Source organism: Debaryomyces hansenii, assembly GCF_000006445.2.
Source record: "Debaryomyces hansenii CBS767 chromosome B complete sequence".
NCBI lineage: Eukaryota > Fungi > Ascomycota > Pichiomycetes > Serinales > Debaryomycetaceae > Debaryomyces > Debaryomyces hansenii.
Window position 1 is genome coordinate 825511 of NC_006044.2, and position 25717 is coordinate 851227.

Here is a 25717-nt window from a genome sequence, read left to right on the forward strand (position 1 = left end):
CATTCAAAATGATGTCTACAGGATTTTCATGGGGTACCCAGGCGTTATCTGAAAGCACTGAGGTTAATAGCGGTTTAGGTGACTTGCCTACAAGTATTCCAAGGTACACACCTAACCTCAAACCTGTGAATAATAACCATCATAGCAACGGGAAAAAGCGAAGATATTCTGAGGACCAGGAGTCTAAAGTGGTCAAGCCAACAGGGAATAGGAAACACTATACCACCCCCAGCACATATTATAAGAGTAAGAAATCTAGAACGCCAAAAATTATGGGTCAAAAGTTACCTATCAACAGACTTGTTGAAGCGTTAGACCATACATCATTACAGAGGCTTCTTGAGAGCTTAATACACGAGCATCCAGAAATATCCAATACTATTGATAAGATTTCGCCAAAGCCAACTTTGACGGATTCTATTGAACTCATCAAACAAAAATTCAACAGCATCATGCATCATTTGCCCTACAAATGTGACACCGAGTCAGACTATTCATACCTTCGTATAAAGACCCATTTGAACGAATTCTTGAACTGTCTTTCGGATTTTATATTAAACTTTTTACCCCCGATCGAAACAAACGTGTTCAACTCACTTAAATTTCTAGATGAAGTGACCGACTTGATACACACTTTGCCAAACTTTTCCAATAGTGAATTTCAGTACACCAAGCTGATGGCCTATGAACAGATTTCAAACACCTGGTTGATCGTATTAAATCACAAAATGCGCCCAGATGATGGCACAAACAATAATAATACATCCAATACCAACGAAGCTTTATCATCATCATCATCCCCTTCACCAGTTGCCCAGTGCAACATGGAGAACTCGGCACAGTTAATTAAAATAATTGACGAGTTAAACTTGCAACAAAAATTAGCTAAACATGATAACATGTCCATCGGAAAATTCAAGTTAGTCGTCGAATTTGTTAATTCAGAGATTGAAAATTACGAGAACTTCAACCACACAGTAACTAACAATGGTGGCATCTTAAATGATTTGATAACCGTTGATTATTCCAACTTTTCGATTGCCGCGAGAACATCGCATTAATATAGTATATATTTGAATTATATAGTTTATATATCGCAGCATTAATAAAATTAGATTTTGCAACTTTTATTTGTGGTGTATACTTTATTATGACAGCTTTGACTAATATAAAGTTCATTACATCTATCATTCATTGGATCTCAGACTTCCCTAATAGCCCAATATCAGCTAGTTGCATTCCAGTAGACGTAGCAAGTCCAACTGTTATTTATAAAACGCTAAAGCTTTTATTGAATGAGAACGACTTTCAACCACAATTAGAACTCCATGAAATACCTGAAGTGGATATTAATCAGGATGGGTCTGGAAGCATTATAAGCGTACCTGTAAACGTAAATGAAATGATTCAGGAAATAGAGAGGGTATTGGAAAGACATTTTTATAATAATAATGGGAAGCTAAAGAAAATTAGAGGGATAAGACAGATCTATAAAGCGATAAATTTCTACAAATTAGTAGTATTTCAGGATATTAATTCGATTAGCAAATTCTGTGAATTAATACTTAGGATCGGAACCTATTCGTCAAAATTATCAACTTTTGGTTTAACATCGATAGAATTTCTATGTGATCAGGACAAAGAATCAATTGATGAGTATTTTTATGGAAAGGATTTTAAAGAAATCGAAATTATCAATAATACAGATATGGAATTAGAAGATATCACAAATGGACGGTGCATATCAATGCAGAATGAAGAGGAAGAAAATAAATATACTCAATATTGCAATTCAAGAGTGGATGAAATGAGTAACACTAGGACAATTGATAATTATAGAGAAACAATCCGAACAACTGGGGATAAATATGATGACTTGATCGAAAACAAAAGTGATATTTCTCGGAGAGATATAGAAGTTGTAGATTCGATCATATGGGAGAACGAACAATTTCAAAAATTAATATATAGTTTATTAAATGTATGATTATTTAAATCTAGATAATGCAGGTCCCAATAAATCCTTTTCTTCAGGGATACCTTTGAATTCCCTATGTCTCCTTTGTCTCGCTTCTTTTTCCATCTTCAAATTCTTTTCAATACGTAATTTTCTTTGATCTATAACGTTTTGCTTCTTCTTTCTAAGATGGCTTCTTAATGCTGAGTTTTTACCTTTGACTTCTGGTCTTACTGCCATCTTTTCTTGTTTATCTTGGTTTTCTTGAGATACCACCTCATTTATTTCTTGTGGTTTTAATCTCACGCTGCTAGATCTTTTATCTACTGTACCAATGACATTAGGGTCAAGCGATATGGTATCTGGGGATAACTTATTGATTAATGATCTGACTTCTTGTTGTTGTCTTTGTTTAGCTGTTTCGTATGGATTCAATTCTAATGCATCATAATTGGCTTCACCAGAACCTGGTATTATCAATGATGACATTCCCTTTTCATGTCCGGCACCTAAAATATCTTCAAAGGGTACGAACTTAATCTTTTCGATTTTACTGCTTGGTACCAAGTGGTTCATATATGGACTGTTCTGTTTAGACTTAAAAACATCTTTCCATACAGTAACATGGGGACCCCATGATACCGATAATAAACCGGTATCTGATATATCTAATGATGATGCAGGAGTTGGTGTATAATAGCTGTCTATCTCTTTGAATTTACGTAAATCCCATATCTTTAATGTTTTATCGGCACCACTGACAGCCATATACTTACCTTCTCTGTCAATTGCTACATCTCTGACAGGACCTCTGGACGATTGAATTTTAGCCAAAGGTGTCGACATGTTAGGAGACCATAAAGAAACAGTACCATTACCATGTCCAAGGTGCATTACAGCATTCCATGGATTTTGCTTCATAGCTTGTGTAGGCCCGAGTTTTGTTCTTATTTCACTAACTAATTGTCCTGTGGAAACATCGTGATACTTCAAAAATCCTGTATTACCAGCACTCGCCAATAAAAAGTGGTACGGCAAAAAGTCCAATAAGGTAGCCTCCACATGTTGCTTTAATCTATGCAATTCCGTTCCTAACTTATCGTAGATAAATGTGTACTTTTTCTGGGCCACAGCAAAGTATTGATCATTGTGCAAATACTTCACACTGTTCACAGTCTCATTCAAGTGTAACTCGCAGTCCAATTTTCCAGTCCTCCAGTCAATCGATGCTACATGTCCTTTTCTCCCCCCAATAAGCAATTCTCTCCCATTTCTACTATAATCGAGTGTATACGGGCCAAATTCTGGCAAGCTGAGGTCGAATTTTTTGTTCGCTGCTCCCACGTCTACGGCCTCAACGATGTCATCCTGCTTAAATTTGTACGTTCTTTCCATAGGTTCTTCTGCTTCCAAAAACCCCGCCTCTTCTTGCAATAACATATCCGTTCCTGCTGCAGACATAACGGCCTCCTTATACTGTCTATCCACTTTTTTCAAACCGGCATTCAACTTCTTATCTTTAGTATATTTTGCCTTTCTTTGTTGTTTCGATCCACCTCGCTCGAATTTTTCGGTATTGGACCTATCATAAGATCCCATCTTCCCTGTGAGTGCCATGATAACTATATTATGACTCTTTAATCTTCACTATTGTATAGTATTTCACTATGGAAATCATCATAAATTTTTTTTTAGTCCATCTCACTGCTCATTTTTGGTCTGCATACAACTCTTAGCTTGCATCATGGAAATTATCACCAAACTATCCCCAACTAAAGTAAAGTAGTGGCACCAATTAAGGGTTTGCGTGTTTCAAAGTAGACAGAAAAGACATTTGATAGCAGAATAATCTGAAGTGTTGCACATCAAAATGAAATCGTTTGTTCGTTTTAACCAATTTAAGAGATTTTCTCATCGTTCAGCAAGTGGATTTACGTCCAATTTAAGATCGACGAGACCAGTCTTACAATCTAGCTTTTTGCCAAGATCAATCTTATTTACTGCAGGAGTGTTTGGTGCTACAATTGGAGGGTTTTATTTATTTGATGCCAGGTCAGCAATCCATGAGTATGTTTTCTGTCCGCTAATCAGACAATTCACTAGTGCGGAACAGGGTCATAAGTTTGGTATTTTTTTGATGAAGTATGGATTGGTGCCTAAGTTGTTGGACGAGCATCTCAATGATACGTCGGATGTGTTGGGAGTTGATGTGTTTGGCACCAGATTGAGATCACCTATCGGATTAGCTGCGGGATTGGATAAGGATGGTGAAGCCATCGATGCGTTGTTTGACGTTGGGTTTTCGTACGTTGAAATCGGGTCCATTACCCCCGAACCACAGCCTGGTAACCCTACTCCTAGGTTTTTCAGATTACCTAGAGACGATGCCGTTATCAACAGATACGGGTTCAATTCTACTGGTCATTTCAACGTCGTTGCATCGTTAAAGGTGAGATTCGCGAAGTTGCTTGAAAGCTTTAGGATCAACCACAATTCTGACCAGAATCCCACTTCCAATTCATTCAGAGACGGCAAATTATTGGGTGTTAACTTAGGAAAGAATAAATTCGGAGACGAAGTCACCGATTACGTGAAGGGTGTCAGCAGATTGGGTCCGTATGCGGATGTATTGATTGTCAATGTTTCATCTCCAAATACTCCCGGCTTGAGGGACTTGCAAAGCGAGCTGAAATTGACTAACTTGTTGGCTACCGTGGTCAAGGAAAGAAACACCCTAGGCGTCAATCTCTTGAACAAGAAGCCGCCAGTCTTGGTCAAAGTTGCTCCCGACTTAACCGAGCCAGAAATCGAATCAATTGCCAACTCTGCAAAGGCTGCGAAGGTTGACGGGATAATCATCTCCAACACCACAATTCAAAGGCCCACCGAGAATTTACTCACCACCAACACAAATTTGATCAACCAAACTGGTGGATTATCCGGTAAGCCATTAAAGCCATTATCCTTGAAGGCCTTAAAAACCTTGAGGAAGTACACCAAGGACTCTGACTTGGTTTTAGTCGGTTGTGGAGGTATCTCTAGCGGAAAAGACGCATTAGAATTCGGTAAGGCTGGTGCCACTTTTATCGAGTTATACACGGCTTTTGCCTACAAAGGGCCTGCATTACCATCGAAGATAAGAGACGAATTGGTCGTCGAATTGAAGAAAGAAGGCAAGACATGGCAACAAATTATTGGTGAAGACGATAAATAGTTAAAGCAAAGTTTCACGTGATCCAAAAAATTGAAGTTTTGATTTCGGCGAAATCAATAATGTAAACAGAAGTAAACATACTATATATACGAGATAATCAACGAGCATATATATATATACGTTGTAAGAATAATGGCTTCATCCCCAAGGCCTACGACTCCTAACTCACAAAAGAAGAGATCTGGTCGTCGTCAGCTGCACCGCTCTTCTGGAGCTTATAATATACTCCCACAATCACCTAAGATACATTATCCAGTGGATCCAGATAATTTACCATTAGAGGCGCCAGGTAACACAGAAAAGTTTGAGCTGCTCTCAGATGCATTAGAAGAGCTCGATGTGAATATGACAAATTTACAGCTGATCCATGAGGCAATATCGGACGGGTTTAATGAATCATTTGCTAGTTTCTTGTATGGATTGTCTATAACGATGTGGTGCGTTGATTTTCCGGGTTGTCCATCGAGAAATCAATGGGAAAAGCTCAAGTTGGTAGAGGGCTTAGACGATAGGATACTGGAGCTCGCGGAGAAAATACGGCTGCATAGGGAGGAAAACGAGAGATTGAAGAACAGGCTCGCGTCTAATGTTGTTGAGTCTACGGAGGAGGTAGAAAACCATAGCGATAGTCATGAGAATAGAAAACCTCAACATCTGCATAGGGTGGGTAAAGGGCCCACAAGACAAGTCGATGAGGGGGACGATACATATATGACAAACGAGGGCTCGTTCGTGGTGAATCCTTCAGCTCCGAGTGCAACCAGAATACCCCAGCCCGTGAAAACTGCTCCTAGAAGATTCACCAAACACACACCACCACCACCACCACCACCACCACCGGCGGATACAAGCATGCATTCAAGTTACAGGGGTCCGAATCTTAACCAACCCCCAAGATACATGCGCGGGTTGTTCGACAGTACCAATCGCCCTACTACACCCTCTAACAATAGGTCCAAAAGAGTCGCTAATCCGAATAGAATTCAAAAGGCCACTGGTAGACCTCCATTTCGATAATTATTTGTGTATTATATATGTATATTAGTGAACGCAATCCTAGCAAAGCATAAATATATTGCTGAGTTAGTTTCTGTTAATATTGCAGGATATGCCTGCTGATCCGTAATTCGTTACTATCATTATTTTCTGACGTTTAAAGCATATTGAAAGTACTTCCTTCGTCACATTCAAATCAACCTTCGGTTAGTTTTAGCATAAGTTCATGTTTAACCTGCTGAACTGATTTTTGCTGCTGACTGGCAATTACCAATAAATAATCCTTATTTTCAATAGAGTTTAAAATAATTTGCCTCCTGAGTTGTTCTTCATAGCTTATGGATGTATCACTGTTGGATTCATGTGCTGAAGACATTATTGGCTATTATATATAAACCATGATTGTAATATTGGCGAATTTTGTGTGCGCATAATTTTATCACTTCAATTTTCATATTTATCACCAACATTTAAGACACCATCAAGGGTACAATTAAGCTTAAAAATGTCAGAACAGCCATTGTCCCAAGACGAAAAGAGACGTCTTTTGAGAGAAAGAAGACAAGCCAAAATGGCTAGGGGTAAAGCTAGTGAAAGATTGAATAATATTCTTTCTCAAGGCTCTTCTGTAAAAGGTACCACCGATCCTGTGTCGGTCTTCGATTCCAAGCCTGAACCGACCGCTTCATCTACGAAACCAGCAGAGGTTTCCCCTGCTGTAAGTTCACATCGTGATCCTGAGGATGATCCAGACCTTATGGATATTGACAATGTTACACCTGAAATTAAGGTGGATGAGCCTAATATTGACAAAATGTTGAGCGATATATTTGGAGCAAATGTAGGGGGAAATGCAACAGATTCAAGTCAAGACGACTTCATGGCTAATATGATGAATATGATGAAGCAAGGAGAGGGAGTAGACGGAAGCACTGGGGGAACAGCAGAGCCCCAGGAACCTGGTTACCAAAGCCAATTGAATGCCTACAATATATATCAACAAAGGTTATGGAAGTTCAGGTTTTCGATTATTAGATTCGCTGCTGTTTTGACTAATTTCTTTTACCATTACTTAACGATACAAGACTATTCGTTCACGTCATCACCTCACTTCTATGTTAGAGCATTGGCTCCACATCCAGCAGTGAATAGTTTCATCACTTGGTTTCTGACATGCGAGGTCGCTATATTGGCTTCGTTCTACTTAATTACGTCTAAAAATAACATATATGCTAACGCTAGTGATGGGAACTTGCTTCTTAAGGGTATTTCCATGGGAGCAATGGTGCTTCCTCAATTACGTGCTTACCAACCATTGGTTATTCGCCTTGCACATTATTGGGAGGTATTTAGTATGTTATTAGGCGATATATTTCTCGTCGTGGTGTTATTTGGATTGGTAAGTATTTACAATTAAATTTGATTCATAAGGTATCATGCTATACATAGATCATATTGTCATGATAATTAAATATATACATTATTGAATATTAATCTTCTACTAATATTACCACTTTTTCTTCATGTCCCTTCTCTTTGCTTCTATAACCTTTTCGGCACTCAGGTACTTTCTTTTCTTGACAAAGTTATAAATTAATAAACCTGCACTCACAAAAGAAAGGGAGAACCAAGTCACCATATATTGCATATGATTATTAGAAAATTTAACCTTTGGATAAGCAGCAATAGGAACCCCTTGATCTATGAATTCAAATTCTTGATATTCCAAAGTTGAGTCTTCGCCCGCCTTAGAAGAGATATATAATACATCACTATCATCTGCCTCATTTATCTTTTTAGAAAATCCAAGCCATTTCTTCCAAGATGAAGTATTCGTTTCCTTTTCCTGGGCCTTTCTCCATTCCACGTTATCCTTTAAACTATAGATCATTTGGCAGTAAACTGGTAGAGAATGTGACTGTTCTGCCATTACCTCAACATCAGGAACATAGAATAACCTTGATCCCATATCATGATCAAATTGTAAGTTTGACTTCTTTGGCATAACTCTAAATAAGGCTTCAATTTCAATTTCACCTTGTGGATATGCTAAGTGACTTAAATAACCTCCTTTCCTATTTTCAGGGACGACTTTATCCTTATGAATCCAACCTCTTTCTATCAATATTGGTGCACCTCCATTGCTTCTTACAAAAGGACAAACTACAAGATATCCAGTAATACCGTTCTTAATTCTAGGTCCTAAGAACATCTCTTGGGAGTAATCAAAATGTCCTTTAGTCTTAAATCTCCTGTATTCAAATTCGTCAATAATGGCAGGATCAAGGTTTGGAGGAATTTCTTCCAATGGTGGCTGGGCCAATGAATTTTCACTTTTTGAAATTAATGCTACCTTCCATTTCAACCTCTTCACTTGCCAACATCCCAAGAAAAAACTAATAACAGGCATTGCAATCATTAATCCCAAAAAAAATTTACGTAATATTGGAGATTCTGCCTGTTTTTGGGCGGCTGCAAGATTTGTTTTCGAAGATGTAAGTGGATTCCAATCGATGGTGGGGGTTTTAACCGTTCTCTTGGTGATTATGGAGGAGGGCTTTATTGTAGTTCTATTAGTAGTTCTTGTAAATAATAGAGATAAGTATCTCCTTTCACAGAGTCTTAAACCGACACCGGTGGCCCCTCGAGGACGTGTAAGTACTTCAAGCATGGTGAATTCTGAAGACTATACATAGTATTAGACGTCCTAGTCTGTTGGTAAATTATATTCGAAAGAAAAGACGCACGTGACAAAATTAAAATTATAGTATTATATGTAAAGAAGAAACTAGTATACTTATAACAACGATGCTGAGCCCGTTAACAGTCTTGGGTATACAAAACGACATATTCAATAACAGCCGAGGATCCATCTTGGAATGTAGTGGTAGTCGCGGATGTTGACGTAGAATAGTCACCTTTTGGGATGGAAGTAGTTGATTCTGACACTGCGGCTGCCGCATCCGACAAAGCTGAGTATGATGGGAAAGAAATAGACGAACTGGAGCCAGAGGTAATAGACGAACTGGAGCCAGAGGTAATAACTGAGCTGGAGCCAGAGGTAATAGCTGAATTGGAGCCATAGGTAGCAGCCGAATTGGAGCCCGAGACAATAGCTGAATTGGAACCCGAGGAAACAGCTGAACTGGAGTCAGAAACAATCGAACTTGCTTCCGCCTCTGATTTAGCAGAACCAAGTGTAATAGACACACTAGAGCTGACCTCTGCCTCATCAGAAGTAGAGGATGGTGTGCCCGTTGCTAAAATGTACCTGGTGCTACCAGTAGCAGTGGTTGTAGTAAGCGAACTGTATGAATTGGTATAGATGTACGCCGTTTCAAAAATTTCTTCGATGTAACCAATAGTAGTAGTCATTGTGATCGTAGGAGTAAGTGTAATGGTAGTGGTAGAGTCATAGCTGGTATCAGCGAGTGCCGCACTGACAAGTGATATAAAGATAACCGCAAGATGGCTCAACATTATTGTAGGGAGTGGTTTCAAAGGAGTGAATGCTGAAGAACATAACATATATTAAAACAGAAAACAGCTAAACATGGTTTTTATATCACTTCAATACGAAAGAATCCATGTATAGAATAGGCGAACTATAGTCCCAATCAAGAAAATACAATAGCCAGCTCATCGTTCGAAAGTTAATACAGATAATAATTATTGTATTTTGCTGGACGCGTATATTCGGGCATCGAAATTGTACATTGATGACATTCTATGGACAGATGTCCTTGTTTTTCATCGTATAATTCTTGTTGATGCATCGGTATTTCTTATTTTGCAGCTTTTAGCCAGCCACCCGAGGTGTCAAATACTGCATATAACATCACACCATTTTAAGTATTAGGTTAACCCAAGGTAGAACGATAAGGTATACACAAAGGGAATAGAAGCCAACCTTGTTGGGATATTGCAAGCCATTCATCGCTTTAAGGCGGAATTCCAAAAATACGGAATCGTAATTTCTATATACAAGGATTAGCCCATTGAACCAATGCAAGACTCGTTCCGTAAATCTATTATTCTTTGCATATTGGTAACAAACACTCTATTAACCTGTATCCGTGTCTTATTATAATTCTCTATTTGAGGTCTGGGAATATCGTGATATGTGGAATACACTGCGATGCAAATTTTGAACACATAGATTATTCCTCGTCAGGAGTAGTTCTTTTCTTAATATCTTCAATTGCACTACCTAATTCAGGGAACTCCTTGCCAAGCTTATCGCCCAATACATCTCGCAATTTCTGGAAGCCTAGCATCTTTCCCTTGAGTCTTGCATTACTTTTTGCTGTCACTTCAACAAACTCTCTGGTATAAACGTCCGGGTTTCTACCATCTTCAATATATGAGATCACATCCACCGGGATTGGATACTGATGTGTAAACCCACTATCTGTTAACGAGGAAAGCTGACTGATTACCTGGTTGGTCTTATGGGTAAGGGCTGTATGTGATTGTTGTGTTCCCTGATTATCATGAACCAACACCCCTAACTCAATAAAAGATTCAATCAAGCCCTGTAATTGTTCTGTTGTAGATACCAACGGCCCGTTCCCCGAGCTAGAATCGATGGTAGCTGTAGTCATATATGTTTATTTGTTTCAAATACAATAGTTGTAAGAACAATAAATGTATTTTTTAGTATTTTCCATGTCCATAGAATTGGTGCGAATTCAAAAAAAAATTATGGATGAAGACCTTTCATTCGAAGAAATAGAATCTAGTACAAGTGCTTCAATAATTAGTTATACAAGATCAGAGATGGAGTCTAAGATAGTAATACTTCATTATAATCCTGAAAAATTGTCAGAAAGTTTGAAGGCTTCAATGTCTTTAGCAAATGGAACATCTGAGGTAGACTTTTCTGTGAACAATTCTATGCTGGAGGATACATATACTGGTTCGTCTAGAATAGTCAAATTACAATATAGTAACAGACGTGGCGAATCATTCGATGGAAGCGATGTTCTGTTTCTCCTATCTCCTTCAAAATCGGCCCAACTGAATCCTAGTCGTTCGGCTACACCCCCAACCCTGTCCGGGTCCCAAGAAGTTGCAACTATTAGCAATTCGCAAGATTTGAACGGGGCTAGTCATACAAAGCATAAGAAAAAGTCCAAGTACCGCTCCGACCAATACACGTCCATATATAGGCCATTTGAAGATCTAGAACGAAGCGTGAGGAACGAAAGGTCCATGAAATCCAAGGTTAGACTGAAGTCTCAATCGCAGCAAAAAAATGGCCAGTCTCCTATGAACGCTAACCGTAACTCATATAATGGCAGGGACAACAAAGTATCGCGTAAAGTTACCACCACTATAAAGACCCATAAGGACGCCATAAATTCGATGGCACAGTATAAGAAATTGTGCAACATGTCGGACGTAAGTCTTCAAGACCTAGAGGACGATTGGCTCCTTAGTACGCGCATAATAGCCGAAAGACTACATTTTTTAAAAGAAGCCTATAAGGCCGTCCAGACAACAAAGAAGTGCAAGACACAAGGGAAATCGGATCCGAACGTCCAGCTACATTTGAATTCGAGTGTGGTGGATTCGTCTTTGTACCTGGAGGAGGAACTTCCGTCCTCTAGTCAGAGTCAACCACCAGTGCTACGAAACGACGACGAAGATAGTGACAGTAACAGCAATACCGACACCTTCCTAACGATGTCAGACACCATACTGGGAACCATGCGTCGTCCTTAACAATGCTAAAATCTTGATCTATTGATACATATATATACCTAGTAAAATACATATCCTGCATACAATTTCTAAGGCATTTTGTTTGGACAATCGTAGTAAGTGGTTTAAGGAACAACCGATAAGAAAAGACCATTTTCGAAACCGAATACATCTAATAGTATAGACATATCAAGCCAATATGAAAGCAGTTGTTTCTACTGGTAAGGCATACTTTTGTACAGTTTTATCTGCATTTGGAGTGGTTATTTTATCAGTTATTGGATTTTTATTCAAGCTGGGCCATGAATCTATGATGGGGTCAATTAACGACCCTGAGGATGGAGCTGCTGTTGCGGGTACTGTTTTCAGTGCTGTTTTTGTCTACCTTGCATTCTTAGTTTTCTGTGGATTACAAATTGTCATAATCAGAAGACAAGACAGAATTCAACTAAATTAACGGGAATCAAGCCTAAATTGCTTGTTTCCTGGACGATATATACCTAAAGCAAAATATCATACTCGAAAATTACCATCCAAGAAATTTGAAATAGGATGCTCACATTCAGTTCAATACTCAAGTCTTACACTTATCCATATCAGCAATTTTGTCGTTCACAGACATGTAATTATCCATTCTCTTGATCGCTCTGTTTGATAGAACTTATTTAATAAAATAACGATTTTACGTTTAATATATCTATTGTATAAATAGAATTGAATATGTAAGTTAAAAAGAGAATATGTAGATCACAACTTGGCTACACTATTTTTTCCGCCAGCCCAAGTAACACCGCCAGTCCAGTCACATATATCGAAGACCAATAATCTTAACGAGTTCAATTCTTCTTTTGTATTACCAGTGTTGAGTGCCCCCTTCAAATGCCCCTTCAATTGTGGATTGACATCTTGTGGGATCAAACTGGCCACTACACACATTGATGTCTCTTTTGCCGATAAAATATCGGTAAAAGATAATAATGGAGAATAGACATTATAAAACGTATAGTTCCACAAATCTGGGTATGCGTTTACCATTTGTCTCCTAATACGGTTATTAACCTTATTGGTGTATACCGAATTCCAGAAGGCAGATCCACGTTCTAAGTCTTTTTTTATTTGTTTGGGATTGATAGACAGACTCGATATTGGCCCATCAATCGTTTCCGAGGCAAGATCACCACTGACTTCATCATTTTCAAATTTAGTACCTGCAACATCCTCCTGAACAATATCTGAAGAGGGAACATGGCCCGGATAAACTGTACGTGGCCTTTCTGGGACACTGGATGGACGCATGCTGCTTGGTGTGACACTTTTCAAGATCATTAACGCATTAATGGATTTTGGTAATCCCGATAACGCTGCACACTTTAATATCACCTCTCTGATCTTGGCTGCTACCGTTGTTTGTGTAGCAAATATATCTTCTCTTTTTGAGAATTTGAAGTTAAGTGGTAACTTATCGTAGTAGGTATATGGTATGAGAACATCTGGTAAATGAACCCCCACAGCAGATAAGTCTTTAAATTTCTCGGATGAAGATATAGAATCTTCTGCAAGATTTAATAAGTACTTATCAGTTAGCAAAAGATTCTCCGAAGATGAAGAAAATTCTAATAATTGTTGTCTTAAAGCAAAGTGGAATACCTTGGGGATCTCCTGCGGTTTGTTGACAACAGTCAAGCACGCACAGGCAATTATATACCACGAATTATGCAACGATGGGTATTTATAAGCAAGTCTTACAAGTCTTTCTGGTGTTAATACGGTCATTATAACTTAATGAGAATGATGTTATGGGATTTAGAATGAATCTAGTATCTCTTTACTAGAAACCTGGGGTGTTCTCAATATTTTCTCATGCGAATTCTCCTTATCCGAGGTTACTGCGAATTGTATAAAGAGTGATTGGATATGTGTAGTCTATTAGGTTCTATATATTATATATCCAGAGCAGTAGTTCTATCCTTTATTGTTCCTCATACTTGATCTAATCCAAGATTTGGCAATTTTATCTTTTAATCTCTTACCTTGTTCTGATGACCAGGAACCCATCGACCAGAAATGATTCAATCTATCAAAAACAGGTGCTATACGGGCATTAAATTGTCTGAACGGTATATCATGACCTTCGGAATAATCTTTTGGTAAAGTGTCATTTAACATTTGATTTGCAATTTGTCTTACTGATTTGTTATCTTTGATTAGTTTGTCAATTTTAATATCCACAGTTCCAATGTCCAAATGTGACTTGCTTGAGGGAGTATCACATATAGATTCTGATTTTTTTTCCCAGGGCCTCATAGATTCATCGATTGGGACCCATCTGTTGGCATTTTTCCAAGTTTCTGATCCAACCATTTCCTTAATTCTCAGAACGGCTCTCTTGTAAGCAAACTTTTCATCCTCACCAGTAAATGCCTTCAAGTTTTTGAAATTTACAGGATTTCCGTGTCTAGAGTCAGGATCATCATTTCCACTACCAAAGAGTCCGACTGTGGGCTCGTTGTGTGCAGCTGTATGATCTTGATCATATGATGAGACGTTTGGTCTATAGGGATTCGTCATATCAATCGTAGTTCTTGCAAACATTTCTTCATCTTGAACATCCAATCTATTATGATTTAGATCACTCTGCTTCTGAATATGGTCTGGCAACTTTCCTCCAATTTGGTCGGGGAAGAATAAATAGTCTACTTCGACATCACTTCTCATGAATAGTTGACATTTTGCTTCATACATAGCATCCAACAACGTAATGAATCTTCTGGCTTCATTTTTCATTTTAAGAGTCATAATAGGAACATTATCAAGAATAATAGTCCTGTAACGTGATGCTAGAGTGATGTAATCCGAAGCGGAGAATAGCCCTTGGCATATATAAGTGAAATCTAAATAGCACACTGTATCACTTTTGAACGTTAAAGGAATATGCGTAGTTCTACTGTAGACAGTAAATGATGAAGGGATACCGCCTAATGTATCTAATGGACTATTATCTATGACTTTTGGTGACTCTTCAGGAATTCCCAACGCTTTTACTTTAACCAATTTTAGCCAATCCTTTTCGTGTTTTACATTCAACAGTTTATCAATTAAATACAGGTCTGTTGAAAGGTTTGCAAACTCAGATCTATAATCTTTTGTTGATCTCATATCAACAGAGTGGCACCTTGCGTGTAATATTCCAACGAAGCTTTTGAATTTAGTCTTATGAAACTCATTTGAATAAAGGTCTTCGGGCAATTTGTTAGATGTTGCAACTAGAACACCACCTAATTTAAAGTAGTATGTAAACAATATCTTGATAATATTAGCTGCTGCGATATCTGGCAACATGAATTCATCTAACATTAATACAGTGTTCTTATCAATCATTTTCTGAGCAATCTCAAACAATACGAATTCATTCTCCATACTCATTTTGCGTTCCGCTTTATTATTAGACATGACAGTAGTGAAATGTCTTTCCTTTCTGATCTTATGCATTTCATTGAAAACCCAAAGTATAAAGTTATTGTAATGCCATCTCATCTTCGAGTTATGTGGCAAAGAAGCAGCAAATATATCCATAAGCATGGACTTACCACATCCGACTTCGCCATTAACTAATAAACCTTGTGGGGATTCAAAATTATACAATTCTTCTTCGTCTGTCATCGTTCGTACTAATTGTCTCTTCTCAGCCATGGGATCTTTCCGAAATATGTTTTGTATCGACCTCAAATTTAGTTGTGGTATAGTCAGACCCAGTTCTCTGATAGATGCCTCAGCATGTTTTAATTCGATCTTCCGAAGGAGCAAACTTATCTTTATCAGAAGCTCATCCGGAGGTGAATAGTCTATAACTCTGTGATACAATTTTTGAAATTCTTTCATTACTCTCAACTGGGACTCATCTTTTTCTAATAATCCTTGTTGAACGTAGTTCTGATATAAAAAAAACGGATCTGTTATTGCAATACTGTTTTCATCCGAAATCTTTAATTCTGAGTTAAATGATGGTGTTCTTCGATCAACACCATGCGGACCAGACCCCATACTCATACTCATACTACTATAGTGCCTTAAATATTGAAGGAGTCTATTCGGTACAGAAGCTTTTGAAATGTTTGTCCTAACATCCTGAAATAATCTTTTAGTTGACATAGTAGTTAGATCTTTGTTAAGGAAAAAATATAAAAGCTTCGGTGGACCCCAGTTTAAATTTTTATCTTATCCGATCAGTGGTCTAATTACGCGAAAAACCGGATCATAGCTACGCGAATATGTAGGGTGAAATTTGTTGATTAGTCTATATATGCAAATGCTTATTTATCACCAGTCGTAGCTTTTTTAGTATTAGATAAATTCATCTGGGCAAATTTACGATCCAAAGAATTAGATAAGCCATTCATTTCTTCGTCAGATCTACCATAAAGCTCATACCACCATTTAATGTCAGTGAAATTAAAGAATAATACACCATCATCTTGCAGACTGTCAGAGTCAGGAGAGTACAGTTTGTTTATAAACTCCGCTGGCCTCGAGTTGAAATAGTCCCATACAGAGACAGTGGACTTGTTGACTTTATTTATTTCAGACTCTCTCTCACTATCACATAAGAACGATCCATATTGACAAGAATAATAGTGATAGAACAAACGTTTCAAAAACCTGCTATTAAATTCGAAAACTGATGGATTCTGGCGGTACAATTGGTAGACGCAATCCAAGAACTGATGGAAAATCGGAGATTTCTCGTTACTACCAGAATAAGGGAAAGTAGATGAAACCGACTTACCATTTTCAACAGTGTCGGTATCCAAGTTGGACTGTGAGGATGCTGCAGAAGCTGTATTCTTAATATGACTTGCAGCTCTTTGAAAGAAGGAAGTGACTGTTTTTCCTGTGTTGCTAATACCAATTACCGAGTTATCGTTCGTCTCAGAACTCTCTAATGACGGCAGAGACAGTGATGCATTTTGGTACAATTCCTGTTGTTGTTGCTTTTGCACAGTAGCACCAATACAGCCACCATGGTCAGCTCTGGTGAAAAATTTAAACCCAAAGCTTACCCACTCCTTTTCAATTAGCACCATAAACCCTTTCATTGTCCTATAATATGGATCAAGACACAATTGCAGCAACGCCGACACTTGAGATGTACGATCCCACCCATCGGAACAGTGAATGACAACATTAGTATTGTTTAAATGGATGGATTTTGTTATGCGGTCCACAGATTGCAAGATTATAGAGAGTCGATGTAACCATTGGGTTTTTGTAAGAGATTGCTGAAGTAATGGGAACGTAGAACGTCCATCAGTATTTGAAGTAACAGGATACTTATCTAACTCATTCAAAATAAATGTTAGTTTATTCAAAGAATCTCTCATAACATGAATATTGTCAATATTACAAAATATCTTGTCTACTTGTCGCAGAGTACTTTCATCATCTTGAGAAGCTCGTTCTTTGTCTTTCGAACTTTTCTTAGATTTGCTAGCTCGGTAATTATCTATATTTTCTGTTCCAGCTCCCAAGGCATGTTGTGCCATAGCATTTGTAATGGGTCTTAAATCAACAATCAAATTTCTTTGAGGTTGACTTTGCAAGACATCCTCAGTAGATAAACAGTCAAACCTCTCTCTCTCTTGGCATTTAAATATCTCCCCTATAAGCTTTTCATCTTGAATTGACCTATTTTGAAGATTCAAACCTACCAACGGTTGGGAACACCTTGCAATCACATTACCATTTATACTGGCTCGATGTCTATATACAATAGATGGTATTCTCAGCTTTGATCTGAATTTACCAGCGTGTTTCAAAACATTGTCAGATATCGTAGATGGTACGACGAGTATGTTAGGATATGATAGAGAATATCTATAATCATCATTTATTCTTGAAATTCTCCAATAAGTTTCATTTTCAGAAACCAACCCCTGTCTCTTATACTCGGCAATAGGATCGTATATATCCCATCCCCTGGTTTCTAGGTTTTGTTCCAACGTATTGGGGTTGTAGTCAAATGCATAAAAGGCTCTTATATCATTTTTTGTCTTCGGTGTTGTAATCAAATGGCTCAACTTCAGAAATACTTCTGCACATGTGGAATCATTAACAAAGTCAAAAGAATAGTAAGTAAAATCCTTGCATTGGATACGTATATGTGATGCACTATAATGATCAAAATTCTCGTCCAGATACAGCGGTGGTTTTGGAGAGCTTTCATGATTACTACCAAATGGTGAATTGTTATTATTATTAATGCTATCTATCCATGATGATCCTCTTGCCTTAGATATTTTATCAATTATTGGATAACAAAACCATATTTCTTTCGGATTTGAAGCGTCTCCAGATGTGCTTGGAATAAAACTAAATACGAGATGATAAGGGGATAAAATCAATGTACCCGAAATGCAATATCCTCTACGACTCAAAGTGACATTTTCCACCGTCGACACTTTCAGTTGTTCCATCCTATTCAAATAGAATGTATATCTATTAAGCGTAGTTGAACCCTTATGGTATCTCTTATCAATCATATTTCAACGAGCTCGAATTTCTGATCAACCGGTCATAGTAATCGAGACGCACACTTTGTGTATAATATGAAAATTATGTACATAACGTATACAATATTTATATCCTATAAATCATCAAATCTACGTATACCATGTTCATGCTTTTGCATATTTCTGATTTGTTTAGTTGACATCTGCTTGGCTTTTAATTTTTGCTTCTTTTTATCAGGTTCTTCAGTTTCTTCAGGTTCTTCATCGGCTTTTTTGGTCGATTGTTCTTTAGTTAATTTATTAATATCAACGACCTTTTTATTTATATTAGTCTTGTTAGATATCTCTGGAACATTAAATCTCTTCTTACGAATTATTTGTAAAGACTTGGTTGGTAGTTCAGTATCAGACAATTGGTGTTCTTCATCAGTGACGTTTTCAATTTGGTCTTCATTTGAATCAGAATCTGCTACATCTTCTAAGTTTTCGTCCAGGTCATCGTTTCCAGTTTCACTATCAGAATCGGGAGAAAAATCATTTACCTCATCTTCAATTTTATTGTTAATAGCGACGTCATCGTCGTCGCTATCACTATCTTCACTATCATTACTGCCGATATCACTGTCACTATCATCACTATCACTATCATCACTATCGCTATTCAAGGTTTCTTCTTGGTTGGACCATATCTTTAAACTATCCATACCTGCACTAATGAGTCTATAATCATAATCAATATCCAATATACCTACTTCATCGGCTGGGCCATGTTTTCCTGCAGCAGATGAATGTACCCTTGTTTCAACAACTTTTCCCTTCTTATAGTTAATTCTATGTAACAAACCTTCACTGTCCCCACACCATACAGAGTCCACCATTTCTCCATCATCACAGTTCATGGTAGGAATAATGGCATCAATTGAAGCTTCCTTGTTGACTTTAATACGAGATAATTGATCCATGAGTCTGTTCTTTGAGTTCTTCCAAATAGTAACGATACCTTCTCCATGTGACACTAAAACAGTGTCATTCTTATTATCATTAACATGATCAGAAGCAAAGCACATTGAGAGTAATTCATCCTCTTGATCATCTGATTGGGTTATAATACCTTTACGAATATCAATATGTGATAAAGTAGTGGAACCAAGCGTTAAATAATGATAAGCTGAAACTGCAGGCATGGGTAAAATATGATTTATAGAATCATCATGCGCTTTTGATACGTTGAATTTCAATTGATTTGAAGCCATATTGTTACTGTCGTAAACCAAGACATCACCATTTTCAGTCCCTGACAATAAGAAAGGATGCGACGTAGAATGTACAAGCTTGGTTATCGCATCGTTCTTGTCAGAATAATGTTCTGATATGGTAGCCTTAGACAATACCTTCCCTGTTTCAGTATTCGCCTTTTTGATTATATGATCCGTACCTACTGAATAGATATTTTCACCCAAGGAATTTTCAAGAGGATCAAAAATAGCTGACCGACAAGACCCTTTATGTCTTTTAGTTTTCCAGTTATTAACAATATTTGAACCATCTGGAATGTCGGCATTATCTTCTATGACTGTCCACCACTTCTGTTTCAGTTGGGACACAGATCTGTTTATATGAGCTATTTTACCTGTCTTAAATGCTTCTTTCTCCAATAATGAAAGCTTTTCACGTTTAGTACTTTGAGCTTCTTCTAATATATCAGCATCGTACGTGCTACAATATATATGTCCAGTAGCCAAGCCTGATAATAAAATTGGTTTGGTTGGATGAGCAGCAATTGTAAATAATGGTTCCGGATACTTAATCTCCACTATAGGTGAAATAGACGATTCTAATAATCTAGCTGCATTGGTAGCGTTCGATTTCTTCTTCTTAGCCATATTTGTATCTTATAATGTAAGCTATGTAGATCACAGATAGAAGCAATTTCTAAGATGAGATGAGGTGATGTAAAAATGCGCATTAGTCAAATTCGGTTAGACATTGAAGCCTTATTATAGAATACATACTACGAAGAATAACAGTAAATCCAACCAGGAGTATTACAAATTGCTAATAACACATTATTTCTAAGAATACTCTTGTATAATTGTATAATTTTAAATATTTCACCTCTTAATCATGAATACGAAGATCTGAAGCTTGAAAGCATTTGATTTATATTCTTTCTACATTTGAAAAGGTTAGACCTGGTCATTAGTTGAAGTCTTGAGTTAACCCTATGAATCAAATTAGAAGAAGAAGAAGAAGTAAAATAAATAGCTGAGATGAACTAACGATTTCCAGGTACAATACACGAAGTGAAATTCAGGTATCTTAGTGAATCTACTTTTGCATCACAAGCTAATTGACAAATGGTATTTAAGCATAATATGACAACTTTCAATTATTAAATCATACAATTGAAACTGACAACATTGAAAAAGCAAAAATACAAAGCATATAATAACAACAATTTAGATAAAAATCTAATGAACTAAATATCATCTAACTAATCTTAAAATATATCACCACAATTATCCAACTTTCCATCTCTCCTAAGTTTCCAGTATTCGTCTTGAAATTCCCAATAATCATCCCCAGTAACAGGATGCTTGCTCTTAACAAACCAATTAGGTTCGTAAGGTTTCTTGGTTGATTCTCTCCTCTTTCTTGCGGCTCTTTGTTTTTCCTCGACTCTAACCTTTTCATCTGAAGCCAAATCGTATTCACCATCTTCCATAGCTCTTTGATCAGGTCTAAGTCTGGTATCAGTTGGTGGTAAATAACGTTTTAAATTATTATCGATACCATTTAACGTTATAGCAAAGGAAGTTAAATTAAATGGAACTTTAGGTCTTGGTGCTGCTTGCCAGACCAAAAACTTGTTACCACTTTCTGGATCATTTGATGTCTTCGTATTGGCCACAGATTCGGAGTCGACTAACGAATTGCGTCTCTTTTTCTCTTCTTCAGGATTACCGATAACCTTCTTAGCAAAAATCTTAGAATTCCAATGTCCACCCATAGCCCAATGTGTCTTACCAGCCTTATCAACAACGTGTCCTGATAATTGATAAGCAGACGCAGCTCTCCAACCTCTTTGCTTCATATCGACAATAATCTTATCACCAGTAGTGTGGTTTGTGACTTCCATCTTACCAAAATTATCTACAGTAGGATTACCAATCATAATACCAACCACTGATGTATTGACTTTCTTCCAGCTATACAACTCTTCATCGACAGTTTTACCGTCTTTACTTTGAACACCGTTATTAGGTCTAATAACACAAAACATTTTGCCAAGATGCTTGACATCAAATGATCTACCCTTGAACGCAGAGACAACTGCATTTTCACCGTAGTAATCCCAATTAACGGATTCGGCACTACATGCACTGATTGGTGGGTGGTGACTAACTTGCTCGACAATCAATCTGTATTTATGGTCTGGACGACAATACTCGAAAGTCTCTCCCAATAATGGGTTGAAAGGCTTTGCAATCCTATTAATAGTAGATGCATATTCTGATGCTGCAAATGTTGCAACATAAACCATACGTAAAGTTGAGTCATCTATTTGTGCCGCTTTATCCAATAAGGTCGAGTATTCAATGTCTTCAGCTAATCTTTGCAATAAAGATGTACACTCGTTAAATGAAACTGGTAACGTCATTTTAGTCATATCCTTACCGATCATTGATTTCAAGATACCCCATAAACCTATCTGGGGTCTGTTGTCTTCACTTAAGCCTAATCTATCTCTTGGAGGGTTCTCATAACCTAAGAAAGAACCTTCATCATTAATTTTATTGAGCTTGTACTCCTGACATTTAGTATAGACTTCTGCATCAACAGGATTTAAATCATCTTTTTCATTAGCAACATTATCTTCTGACTTTTCGGCTTGTGAGTCGGCAACCTTTGTAGCTGTTGAATACGTCGATTCATCATCACGGTATCCACCTGCAATACCGTCTCCAGTTGCGGCTGCCGCAGTGCCAGAAGCACCGCCCATTATAGCTGCCGACGAATCAGTTTGAGGTTCACCATTCACTTCCTTAGTGGAAGTTGCATCATCATTATCGACAGTGGCAGATTCAGGTTCTTCATTACTTTCATCAAATTCACCGGCGTCGAAAAATTCATCATCAGAATCGTCATGTAAAATATCTTGAACAACCCTGCCGTTATCTATTTCATCATGATTTTCAAAATAGTCATTTCCTTCTGGAATGGATTTATTCTCGGTACCCTTTGGCGCCTCTGCTGAAACCGACTGGTTGTGTAAACCTATAATACCACTAGGTCCCAAATCCGATTTAACGCCTTGCTCGGAAACGTTAGGAGTTGAACTACCTGGGGTTCTTACACCGGCTCCACTTGAAAAGTATTTCCTCAATTGCTTCTTCTTGTCCTCAAATTCTAATAATTTCTCTTCACGTTGTGCAATTTCGTTCTCTAATTGACGAATGGAATTCTCCCAAAGTCTATTAATTTCGAATTGTCTCTCTAACTTACGGGATACTCCTTTATCTCTTGAATTAATCAATGAATCATATTTAACAAATAATTCTTGAATAAGAGTCAAGGTATTTGTACCAACTGAGGAAATATCTAATCCATCAGTATCAACTGCATTCAGTGAATTCCTGAACACATCTAAAAGACTTGACATCTCAATATATAATAAGCGTCTTGTTGAAGAAATCTGATCATTTAACTGAGAATTATCAAACTCATTGGATGCTAGATCACCTCTTTGGTCTAAAGAATCACTCTCACTTTCGTATGCACCGTCTATATCATCCAAATCATAATCTGGAGCATCAAAATTTGGGCGGTCTTCACTAAACCTAGCTGGAATTTTGTTTTCTTTTATTTGAGTCAAGTTTGGAGATACGCTGCCAGCAGTAGGTTTAGCTTCTGCGTCACCGATGGTATCTCCTGAAATAGCCGAAAAGGTGCTTGCCCTTGATGTTGGGTTTTCGTCTTCAAAACTACTTGCTGAATTGATCGAGACCTGACTACCAGTTCTTTTATGCTTCTTACGCCCAGGAATATGTAATTTATGACGAAGTTTTTTCTCTTGATGTTCTTCAAGGGACTGTTTCCTTTCGGGATGTCTTTTCTTCAAATTATCTTTAGCAATTGTGATTGCATTTTGCAATGTCCACACCCATCTATTAGTTTCTATCGGATGGTTTGCTTTCAAGTGCCACCTAATATCATTCTTACCGATTATTTCAAATTTCAACTTTTCGGAAGAATCCAAATGTAAAGTAGCAAAACCTAAATTCAAAGAACCCCTACACGAATTATTAGTATCATCCTGGTTAGCATAATAGGACAAAATCCCGTGTTGATCTAGAACAAAGTACCTTAACTTGTAACCAGAGGCAAAATTAGTCCATTTTCTGAGGTAGCCTTTGTATGTTGGAGCACCTCCAGATTTAATGGCATTATTGGTATTTATGACTGGATCCATTATGTTTTCGTCTTTTGATGCCGACTTAATTAACTTCTTTAATGGATCATTTTTTCCATTAATCAAGTCAATAGGTAACTTTCCTCTCTTGTCTCTCTTGAAAGGGTCACCACCATGTCTTAAAATCCAGTCACACATTTGAATGTCGTCCTTCTTAATGAACTCATGCAAAACAGTGTTTCCAGTGTCCGGATCTGCTCCGTTGATATCTAATAATTCAGAGGCCCTCGAATTATGCACCAATAAAGCTTCTAAATTTTCAAAGTCTCTGTTACTAAAATATTGACGGAGTTGACAGGCAGCGGTTTCAACAAACTTGGCTCTCTCAAACTGCATCAATTGGATAATATTCATATCCTTACATAATTCCACAGGCTGTTTCTTCTTCAAATTCACAACTGTGTCGTTGATATCCGGTAATGACAAGAGGTATTTAACAACTTCCATTCTCGAGAATAAAGCAGCAAGATGCAACGGCGTGTTACCATCTCTATCCTGCGAGTTAATGTCAAGGTCAAATTCGTTGGAATTTTTCACCAAGTACTCCAATGTAGACATTGGCGCCACCTGCACCGCATAGTGCAAAATTGTCTGCTTCAAGAGAGCAATATCCGTGGTATGTGTTGTGGATGCTGTGGACGATAATTGATGGATTATAGTGCCAACTCTATCGTTATTTCCACTTCTCAACGCATCCAATAACTTAAGCCTTAGCAATGATGCGTTTAACTGGGACATATTTAATTATCTGTCCTTTCGAAAATCAGTAGCTTGTCGTCTAATTTTGATTCAACTATTATTCACTTCCCTTCTGAACTTTTAAATATACTAATTTGATCAATTATTTGATCAATTGTTACAGTTATGTACTAGAATTATACACAATAACTCTGATATGTTCAAATGGTATGAATTAGTGATATATACCTGATTGATTATTTGGAATTTTAGAGGAATATTTAACGATCATGAATGAATGAGTGATAATCTGCTAGACTGTATATACTGAGTAAATTGCTACCTGCGATATCTTGTGATTTTACAGAATTTACTTAATTCTATCTGACTAGTTGTCTACATTGGATATGTGCTGCCTAATGTTGCTACTCATACCTTACGTCAGGATCCTACTCCAAACAATATAGCCTAATTTTCGGTTGCTTCTATAGCAGTATATAAGAAAGAGGCATTGCTAGAGCGGTTTGCGCAACCACGACATTATGTTCTCCCAAATTTACGACATATCATCTTTTGACAGACGTGACGTCATAACAAATAATTAAGGTTGCTTCGCTTCGACTCTGAAGGATGCGTATTTTGGAAATTTGAACTATTTAAAAAGTTGTTCACGTGATTTGACATTAGGTCTTCGCTCTGGACTTAATACCGTGCATTAGTATGTTGATTTACATAGAACTGGTAATTGGTAGAATAATAGATATACAGTGATTATCATGTCGAGGGAGATTTCTAAGAAACGGACAATTGATGGGGAAGTTAAGACACCAGATGCTGTATCGTATACGTTGTATGTGAACAACCTCAATGATAAAATCCAGCTGGCGACGTTGAAACATAATCTCTACGTATATTTTTCTACTTACGGAGATATCATAGACATAGTTATGAAGGCGCAAGGGAAAATGAGAGGACAGGCTCATATAATTTTTGCCAATGTTATGCATGCTACTAATGCGATGAAATCATTGCAAGGGAAGCCATTTTTTGAAAAAGATCTACACATTGAGTACTCTTTGAAAAAGTCGAAAATAATATCTAATTTGGAAAATGATCAAGAGGACTAATAAGTTTTCGAAATTTCGAGATGGATTTAGTAGCAGATTAAGGGGTACATATGTATACGG

The 25717-nt window shown here is 37.4% G+C and overlaps 18 protein-coding genes across 18 annotated transcripts; 8 read left to right on the plus strand and 10 right to left on the minus strand. All coding sequences in view use genetic code 12, as the record gives it.

Annotated features, from left to right (window-relative positions):
- Positions 1-8: 8 nt before the first annotated feature.
- Positions 9-1061, plus strand: DEHA2B10494g (DEHA2B10494p; the record flags this gene model as incomplete). The annotated part of the gene is made up of 1 exon (XM_457409.1): positions 9-1061. One exon carries the CDS (start codon positions 9-11, stop codon positions 1059-1061), a length of 1053 nt encoding a protein of 350 aa, XP_457409.2.
- An 89-nt stretch (positions 1062-1150) lies between these two features.
- Positions 1151-1987, plus strand: DEHA2B10516g (DEHA2B10516p; the record flags this gene model as incomplete). The annotated part of the gene is made up of 1 exon (XM_457410.1): positions 1151-1987. The coding sequence occupies one exon, from the start codon at positions 1151-1153 to the stop codon at positions 1985-1987; it is 837 nt and encodes a 278-aa protein (XP_457410.1).
- DEHA2B10538g (DEHA2B10538p) lies at positions 1988-3574 on the minus strand (the record flags this gene model as incomplete). Its single annotated transcript, XM_457411.1, has 1 exon — positions 1988-3574. One exon carries the CDS (start codon positions 3572-3574, stop codon positions 1988-1990), a length of 1587 nt encoding a protein of 528 aa, XP_457411.1.
- A 253-nt stretch (positions 3575-3827) lies between these two features.
- On the plus strand, positions 3828-5171 carry DEHA2B10560g (DEHA2B10560p; the record flags this gene model as incomplete). The annotated part of the gene is made up of 1 exon (XM_457412.1): positions 3828-5171. One exon carries the CDS (start codon positions 3828-3830, stop codon positions 5169-5171), a length of 1344 nt encoding a protein of 447 aa, XP_457412.2.
- A 132-nt stretch (positions 5172-5303) lies between these two features.
- On the plus strand, positions 5304-6188 carry DEHA2B10582g (DEHA2B10582p; the record flags this gene model as incomplete). The annotated part of the gene is made up of 1 exon (XM_457413.1): positions 5304-6188. One exon carries the CDS (start codon positions 5304-5306, stop codon positions 6186-6188), a length of 885 nt encoding a protein of 294 aa, XP_457413.2.
- A 175-nt stretch (positions 6189-6363) lies between these two features.
- Positions 6364-6543, minus strand: DEHA2B10604g (DEHA2B10604p; the record flags this gene model as incomplete). The annotated part of the gene is made up of 1 exon (XM_457414.1): positions 6364-6543. One exon carries the CDS (start codon positions 6541-6543, stop codon positions 6364-6366), a length of 180 nt encoding a protein of 59 aa, XP_457414.1.
- A 129-nt stretch (positions 6544-6672) lies between these two features.
- Positions 6673-7584, plus strand: DEHA2B10626g (DEHA2B10626p; the record flags this gene model as incomplete). The annotated part of the gene is made up of 1 exon (XM_457415.1): positions 6673-7584. The coding sequence occupies one exon, from the start codon at positions 6673-6675 to the stop codon at positions 7582-7584; it is 912 nt and encodes a 303-aa protein (XP_457415.2).
- Positions 7585-7674: 90 nt separating this feature from the next.
- Positions 7675-8838, minus strand: DEHA2B10648g (DEHA2B10648p; the record flags this gene model as incomplete). Its single annotated transcript, XM_457416.1, has 1 exon — positions 7675-8838. The coding sequence occupies one exon, from the start codon at positions 8836-8838 to the stop codon at positions 7675-7677; it is 1164 nt and encodes a 387-aa protein (XP_457416.2).
- Positions 8839-8987: 149 nt separating this feature from the next.
- On the minus strand, positions 8988-9695 carry DEHA2B10670g (DEHA2B10670p; the record flags this gene model as incomplete). Its single annotated transcript, XM_457417.1, has 1 exon — positions 8988-9695. One exon carries the CDS (start codon positions 9693-9695, stop codon positions 8988-8990), a length of 708 nt encoding a protein of 235 aa, XP_457417.1.
- Positions 9696-10327: 632 nt separating this feature from the next.
- On the minus strand, positions 10328-10771 carry DEHA2B10692g (DEHA2B10692p; the record flags this gene model as incomplete). Its single annotated transcript, XM_457418.1, has 1 exon — positions 10328-10771. The coding sequence occupies one exon, from the start codon at positions 10769-10771 to the stop codon at positions 10328-10330; it is 444 nt and encodes a 147-aa protein (XP_457418.1).
- Positions 10772-10814: 43 nt separating this feature from the next.
- Positions 10815-11894, plus strand: DEHA2B10714g (DEHA2B10714p; the record flags this gene model as incomplete). Its single annotated transcript, XM_457419.1, has 1 exon — positions 10815-11894. One exon carries the CDS (start codon positions 10815-10817, stop codon positions 11892-11894), a length of 1080 nt encoding a protein of 359 aa, XP_457419.2.
- Positions 11895-12072: 178 nt separating this feature from the next.
- DEHA2B10736g (DEHA2B10736p) lies at positions 12073-12330 on the plus strand (the record flags this gene model as incomplete). The annotated part of the gene is made up of 1 exon (XM_457420.1): positions 12073-12330. The coding sequence occupies one exon, from the start codon at positions 12073-12075 to the stop codon at positions 12328-12330; it is 258 nt and encodes an 85-aa protein (XP_457420.2).
- Positions 12331-12620: 290 nt separating this feature from the next.
- On the minus strand, positions 12621-13646 carry DEHA2B10758g (DEHA2B10758p; the record flags this gene model as incomplete). The annotated part of the gene is made up of 1 exon (XM_457421.1): positions 12621-13646. One exon carries the CDS (start codon positions 13644-13646, stop codon positions 12621-12623), a length of 1026 nt encoding a protein of 341 aa, XP_457421.2.
- A 189-nt stretch (positions 13647-13835) lies between these two features.
- Positions 13836-16022, minus strand: DEHA2B10780g (DEHA2B10780p; the record flags this gene model as incomplete). Its single annotated transcript, XM_457422.1, has 1 exon — positions 13836-16022. The coding sequence occupies one exon, from the start codon at positions 16020-16022 to the stop codon at positions 13836-13838; it is 2187 nt and encodes a 728-aa protein (XP_457422.2).
- A 161-nt stretch (positions 16023-16183) lies between these two features.
- On the minus strand, positions 16184-18409 carry DEHA2B10802g (DEHA2B10802p; the record flags this gene model as incomplete). The annotated part of the gene is made up of 1 exon (XM_457423.1): positions 16184-18409. The coding sequence occupies one exon, from the start codon at positions 18407-18409 to the stop codon at positions 16184-16186; it is 2226 nt and encodes a 741-aa protein (XP_457423.2).
- A 104-nt stretch (positions 18410-18513) lies between these two features.
- DEHA2B10824g (DEHA2B10824p) lies at positions 18514-20262 on the minus strand (the record flags this gene model as incomplete). The annotated part of the gene is made up of 1 exon (XM_457424.1): positions 18514-20262. One exon carries the CDS (start codon positions 20260-20262, stop codon positions 18514-18516), a length of 1749 nt encoding a protein of 582 aa, XP_457424.2.
- Positions 20263-20879: 617 nt separating this feature from the next.
- Positions 20880-24590, minus strand: DEHA2B10846g (DEHA2B10846p; the record flags this gene model as incomplete). The annotated part of the gene is made up of 1 exon (XM_457425.1): positions 20880-24590. One exon carries the CDS (start codon positions 24588-24590, stop codon positions 20880-20882), a length of 3711 nt encoding a protein of 1236 aa, XP_457425.2.
- A 716-nt stretch (positions 24591-25306) lies between these two features.
- Positions 25307-25657, plus strand: DEHA2B10868g (DEHA2B10868p; the record flags this gene model as incomplete). Its single annotated transcript, XM_457426.1, has 1 exon — positions 25307-25657. The coding sequence occupies one exon, from the start codon at positions 25307-25309 to the stop codon at positions 25655-25657; it is 351 nt and encodes a 116-aa protein (XP_457426.2).
- Positions 25658-25717: the final 60 nt, after the last annotated feature.